Here is a 7,023-nt window from a genome sequence, read left to right on the forward strand (position 1 = left end):
CTTGTCCACATGTTTGTTGACCCCTTCAAAGAATTCTAATAGATTAGTAAGACACGATTTCCCTTTACAGAAACCATGTTGACTATTGCTCAACAGTTTATGTTTTTCTATGTGTCGGACAATTTTATTCTTAACTATTGTTTCGACTAATTTGCCCGGTACAGACGTTAGACTTACCGGTCTGTAATTGCCGGGATCACCTCTAGAGCCCTTTTTAAATATTGGCGTTACATTAGCTAACTTCCAGTCACTGGGTACAGAAGCTGATTTAAAGGACAGGTTACAAACCTTAGTTAACAGTTCCGCAACTTCACATTTGAGTTCTTTCAGAACTCTTGGGTGAATGCCGTCTGGTCCCGGTGACTTGTTAATGTTAAGTTTATCAATTAATTCCAAAACCTCCTCTCGTGACACTTCAATCTGTGACAGTTCCTCAGATTTGTCACCTACAAAAGCCGGCTCAGGTTTGGGAATCTCCCTAACATCCTCAGCCGTGAAGACTGAAGCAAAGAATCCATTTAGTTTCTCCGCAATGACTTTATCGTCTTTAAGTGCTCCTTTTGTATCTCGATCATCAAGGGGCCCCACTGGTTGTTTAGCAGGCTTCCTGCTTCTGATGTACTTAAAAAACATTTTGTTATTACCTTTGGAGTTTTTGGCTAGCCGTTCTTCAAACTCCTCTTTGGCTTTTCTTATTACATTCTTGCACTTAATTTGGCAGCGTTTATGCTCCTTTCTATTTGCCTCACTAGGATTTGACTTCTACTTTTTAAAGGAAGTCTTTTTATCTCTCACTGCTTCTTTTACATGGTTGTTAAGCCACAGTGGCTCTTTTTTAGTTCTTTTACTGTGTTTCTTAATTTGGGGTATACATTGAAGTTGGGCCTCTATTATGGTGTCTTTAAAAAGCACCCATGCAGCTTGCAGGGATTTCACTTTAGTCACTGTACCTTTTAACTTCTGTTTAACTAACCCCCTCATTTTTGCATAGTTCCCCCTTTTGAAATTAAATGCCACAGTGTTGGGCTGTTGAGATGTTCTTCCTTCCACAGGGATATTGAATGCTATTGTATTATGGTCACTATTTCCAAGCGGTCCTGCTATAGTTACCTCTTGGACCAGCTCCTGCGCTCCACTCAGGACTAAATCTAGAGTTGCCTCTCCCCTTGTGGGTTCCCGTACCATCTGCTCAATGAAGCCGTCATTTAAAGTATCGAGAAGTTTTATCTCTGCATTTCGTCCTGAAGTGAAATGTTCCCAGTCAATATGGGGATAATTGAAATCCCCCACTATTATTGAGTTCTTAATTTTGATAGCCTCTCTAATTTCCTTTAGCATTTCATCATCACTATCACCGTCCTGGTCAGGTGGTCGATAATAGATCCCTAATGTTATATTCTTATTAGAGCATGAAATTTCTATCCACTTCTACTAAGTACTCATTCTGTAGAGGATATAGATAGGTGGGTCCCATCCCCCTCTCCTCAGTGATAGAACACTGTGGGTGAAGAGACCCCAGCTATAGTCTCAGCAGACTCCACATGAAAAAAAAGAGTAGATAGGCAAAAACTATATTTTCCATTGTCCATTGTTATTGATTAAAAATATGAAGAATTTATCATCATTTGGGAGTGGAAAAGAATCATAAATATTTTAAATACTGGAATTAGAGTGCACTCCTTAATTAACAGCACAAGGAGTATTTATGTTGCATCTTCCTCTTACCTGATCTGTGTTAAAATAAATGTCAAACCAACTGCAGGTGGCTTTTTTTCTTACCTGTTAAATGTTTGGGGACTCCTAAAACAAACACATTTTAAGAAGGCAAATGGCGGCTTGTGGAATAGGCCTCCAGAGAGAAATCCCCTCCAGATCCTTGTATTCTTATTTTAACAGTTGCATAGACAAGGGAAAATATGCAGAGAAAGTATTGGTGAGTGTGACCTTCCTGAGTACTGCAATGGGACTTCAAGCTGGTGCCCAGAGGATGTATTTAAGCAGGATGGAACTCCATGCGGTGACAAAGACTGTTGTTTCCAAGGGAGATGCCGTAACCACGAGAGACAGTGCAAAGCTGTATTTGGCAAAGGCAAGACCTGCATTATTATTTACAAAAACACATAGCAGCATGAATTAACTGTTAGGAAATTGGCCAGTTCTTATATGATTGTTGTCTGGGGGCTAGGTAACAGACTTTTTTGGGCAGGAGGCTCTGCCACAAAGGAGGGAGAGTTTGTGTGGCTTCTGGGAGTGGCTGCAGTATTGTTTGATCCTGCCTCACCTCTGCTGGGAAGTTGACCTTCTCCCTGAACTTGCCTTGTCTAATCAGTGGATTTTGCATATCATACCTATATATTAGGATGGTTATTCTATAACACCAATCACTGCAATATCTAAACAGTCTCACTGTACACTTCTTCCCCTGCTGCTGGATCCTACATGCTTCCTCAGCCCAGGAAGCAATTGAAGAGGTTTGAAGTGGCTCCTAGCACACAAAGCAGCTGACTTTTGGGAACAGCTGGTTTGGAAAATTGTGGTAGATACTTACTTAAGTGATATGGGAGTCCTCTTTGGCTACAGAAGGTGCTACGTGAGAGCTAATGAGATGGGAAACATTTTAAAGAGGAAAGAGTGCTGAGACACCCAGGAAGAATGTAATCATTCTCAGTATCTACTTTGGTGTGACAGGGTAGACTAGATTCAGAGGCCACCTGCTGGAGGCCTTGTGGCCCTGCCTCTTCCCTCCCCAGAAAAAAGCAGAGGAGAAGTCCTCCCAGCAGCCAATCAGAGGGGATGCTGGAGCGACCAATCAGGGGCCAGAAGGACCATATAAAAGGAAGCAGCAGCAGAGGCAGAGTAACCAGTTCTTTCTGGAGCTCAAAGAGGGAGGACTGGGTACCTGGTTGGCTGGAAGAGCAGCAGGATCAATTTCAGGTCAGTGTGGGTAGACTGAGCCCAGAATATAATCAGACCAAGCGAGGGTACCATGATGGGCCCTGCTGATCTGGTCGAAGACTGAGCCCAGGGAGGGCTGCTGACAGGACATCAACTGAGCGTACCAAGATGGGCCCCTGTTAGGATGTTAAAGAAGGCAATACCTCCAGGGAGGAAGCCTTGGTGCTATGGACCTGTACCAGGGCCTGAGAAAGAACTAGATACTGTATACCCTGGAAGTGAGCAACAGTATGTGTTTCTCGGCTGGAAGGGAGTGTCACCGAAGACCCTGCAAAAGAACCCTCCCTTGGGAGGTGCATGCTTGAGAGAGGCACGTGCCACCCCATTCAAAACTGAGTGAGTAGGCTTGTATTGGACCAGGGAGGGGGCGCTCGCAAGAGGCATGTGCCAACCGTATTACATTTGATCTGAAGGATTAATATCCTAAACAAATGTAAAATTCCCAGTTTCCATGTGTTTGGGATGTTTGCAGTGCTCATTCACTATTTTTACCGTGTAGCACCCACATGTGCAGAAATGTGAACATTCTCATGCCTTGAATAGTTTTTTTTCCCTTTCAGTCAAATCAGTTTCTCATTTTAGTTACATTTTTATGCCATATTACAGAAGAGAACCGAATGCAATCTCTAGTCTTATGGTGCTGGCACACAGAGTATTTTTTTAAAAAATGAGATACTTTAATCAACAGATATTGTCCATATTGGGCTGATGAAAAGGTGTGACAACTCTTGTTCTCAAGGATTAAATGACTCAAACCCAGAGTGTCTGGTTACTAGTTATGAATATTTCCTTGTACACATCAAAGAAATGATGAATGCTCTCAATTCTTAAATTTGGAAGATTTTTTTCTTACTAAGTTTATGGGTGTTTCCTGTTCTGGAGACTAGATTCCAAAAAGGAGAAGAAATGTCCTTTTCTCTTTGACATTTCTTTCCCAAGCATCAGAGACCTACAGTTAACTTTTGAGGAGAATCTCATGATTGTGAGAATCTGGGAAATCAGACATGGGACCCAACTACTTCATTTCTGTGTTGTGGTCAGGGAGGCAGGAAAGGAACACGATCTTTCTTATGCTGTCTTGTGAGGAGGCTCTTGGTTACAGGGAATTAGCTGTAAGCTCTTGCTAGATCCAGCATTTTCTTAGGAAATATCACTAAACTCAAGATATTCTACGTTAGCATTCTTCTTCTCAGGATCAGACTAAAGGCAAAACCAGAACTGTCAGTGAGGGTAGGACTTGATCCCCTTACCTATAGCTGCCTAAAAGTTCAGTTCTGCTTTCAGGCAAGCTAGTCTCCAGAACTCTTCCTTCTCTTTTTGTAAATCCCATGAGTGCCCAGAGACACCAAACTAAAGCCATTAAGCTGTTCAGACTGCTAAATTTGAAAGTGAAGTTTCACCTGCCTTCACAGCCACAGAGTATTAAAAGGTCCTCTATATGCCCCTGATCCTCTGTTGGGGTCTTGTGAAGTTTGGACCATGGTTAGTCAGGAGCCTCGCCTCAGACCTGCTCGCCAAGGGGGACCCTACCAGGAGTATGAAAGCTCCGGGTGATGTGGTCTGAGGGTCTTTAGCCCACGCAAGCCTCTCTACCATGACAAGGTTGCAATCCGTCAAATCCACCACACCGCATATACCAAAGACTAAGCGAAAGCACTTCAGGACCAAGCCAGCTGCTAGACATTCCAGCAACAACTGTCTGGAAAACTCTAACTTGCCTGACAATATCATTGTCATAAAAATACTAGTCACAATGCATGTGCTGAAACTATAGGATATTCCACTAATTGGCACAAAGACTGGTTTAGAGAAAACAATGAGGAAATCATAGCATTAATTCAAGAGAAAAGAAGTGCATTCTGTAACTGGAAAAATGATTCCTGTAACCAACAAAAACATAACACTTATCTGCTCAAAGCCAAAGTCCAAAGGAGGCTATGTGACATCAAAAATAAGTGGTGGCAAGAGAAGGCCTCTGAGATCCAGGGTTTTATAGACCAGGATGACATGAGAAGCTTCTTTAAAGCGACAAAAGCTATATATGGGCCCAACTTCAAAGGCCCAACCCCCCTATGTTCCCAGGATGGCTCCACCCTCCCCAAGGACAATACGGCCATTCAACAATGTGGAAAGGAGTACTTTGAGAGCCTACTAAACCGTGAATCCATGGTCTCTGAAGACACCAAGTCTGTTCCACAAGGCTCAGCAATGGAACACCTTGCTAATCCCCCCTCTTCTGAGGAAGTCCAGCATGCCATCAAAAAATCACAAGGCATCAGGCCCAGAGGGCATCTCAACTGAGGTTTTTAAAGTTGGTGAAACAATGCTCCAGCACAAACTTTGCCAACTCCTCGACAAAATCTGGGTCTGCAAAGAAATTCCACCTGATTGTAAGAATGCCCAACATTGTTACAATATTCAAGAAGGGGGACAAATATTTGTGCAGGAACTACAGAGGTATTGTCCTCCTCTCCATCGCAGGGAAGATCCTTGCCCAGATCCTACTAAACCACCTTCTCCCCCTTGCTGAGGAACTCCTCCTGAATCACAGTGTGGCTTTAGGCCATCCGGAGGCAAAACTGACATGATTTTCGTGGCACAACAGATTCAGGAGAAATGCAGAGAGCAACACCAGGAACTGTTAATGGCATTCATTGATCTAACCAAGGTATTTGACTCTATCAATTGTGATGCCCTATGGAAGGTGGTGTGTAGGTTTAGCTGTCCACAGAAATTCATTTCCATAGTCAGACTACTCCTTGATGAAATGACTGCCACCATTCTGTGCAATGGCTCAGAGACCGAACCATTTATCCTTCGCACTGGTGTTAAGCAGGGCTCTGTCATTGCTCCAACACTCTTCTCCATTTGCCTTGCTGTGATCCTGATTCTCATCCATGACCGCCTTCCTGATGGAATCAGGATATGGATGGCCAACTCCTTAATCTCTGACATCTCCATACAAATTCTAAGATCACAAGAATTGGCATCACTGACCTTCAGTATGCAGATGACTACATCGTTCTCACACACACACAGAGAACAACCTGCAAAGTACCTAAATCTTTTTGCAGATGCCTGTCACAGCCTCGGTCTCTCTCACAACATTGGGAAGACCAAGGTACTCTACCAGCCCTCACCTGCACAAACTACTCTTCGTACTCCACAAATCACCATCAGCACAGAACCCATGGAAAATGTGAACCATTTTCCATACCTTGGCAGCTACCTCTCGCAAACAGCGAGAATTGACACAGAAATTGAATACAGGATCCACTGTGACAGCACATACTTTTGAAGACTACTCAAACAATTCTTCAAAGACAGGGATCTGCAAACAGGCACCAAGATGATGGTTTATAAGGCAGTTATCATCCCCACCCTTCTCTATGAGTGTGAGACCTGGGTAACCTACTGATGACATCTCAAGCGGCTAGAGTGGTTCTAGCAGCGCTGCCTCAGGAGGATTCTTAGGATCGGCTGGGAAGACCAACACACTAACATCAGCGTTCTCTCTGCAACCAACATCAGCAGTATAGAAGCACAGGTCATGAAACACCAACTCCGCTGGGCAGGCCACTGTATTTGTATGTCTGACACTCACCTCCCAATACGAGTACTCTTCTCTCAGTTAAGTCAGGGAAGAAGGGCTCGCGGAGGGCAGTGGAAGCACTTCAAATACATTCTGAAAGTACACCTTAAAAAGAGAGGAATCAAACCAAGAAATTGGGAGGACTCAGCACAGAACAGAACACAGTGGCGCCAGACCATACACCAAGCCATAGCTCACTTTGAGGAGAACAGACACGTTCAAAAGACAGAGAACTGACAACAGAGGAAAGAAGGAGCACCACACTCCAGTCAACATCTATGTCTCCTCCAAGATTACACCTGTCACTTTTGTGGGAAAAATCTGCAGAGCATGCATTGGGCTCCTCAACCACTTAAAAACCCACCAATGAACCCACAATGAAAATCCTCGCTTTGAGGGATATCCGAAGATACTTTTGTATAGTTCCCCTTTTTGAAGTTAAACACTGATGTGGTGGATGTATGGGGTGGGGGGTG

General features: G+C 43.7%; 1 protein-coding gene across 1 annotated transcript in view; it reads left to right on the forward strand.

Annotated features, from left to right (window-relative positions):
- Nucleotides 1-7,023, forward strand: part of LOC113407719 (disintegrin and metalloproteinase domain-containing protein 20-like) — a gene marked incomplete at its 3' end in the record, with an annotated part of 214,612 nt that overhangs the window by 129,453 nt on the left and 78,136 nt on the right. Inside the window, 1 exon segment of the mRNA XM_026657440.1 lies at nt 1,897-2,089. Within this exon segment, the coding sequence (XP_026513225.1) occupies nt 1,897-2,089 (193 nt within the window).

Source organism: Terrapene carolina, unplaced genomic scaffold (genome assembly GCF_002925995.2).
Source record: "Terrapene carolina triunguis isolate 2854851 unplaced genomic scaffold, T_m_triunguis-2.0 Scaffold244, whole genome shotgun sequence".
In the NCBI taxonomy this organism is placed as follows: Eukaryota; Metazoa; Chordata; order Testudines; family Emydidae; genus Terrapene; species Terrapene triunguis.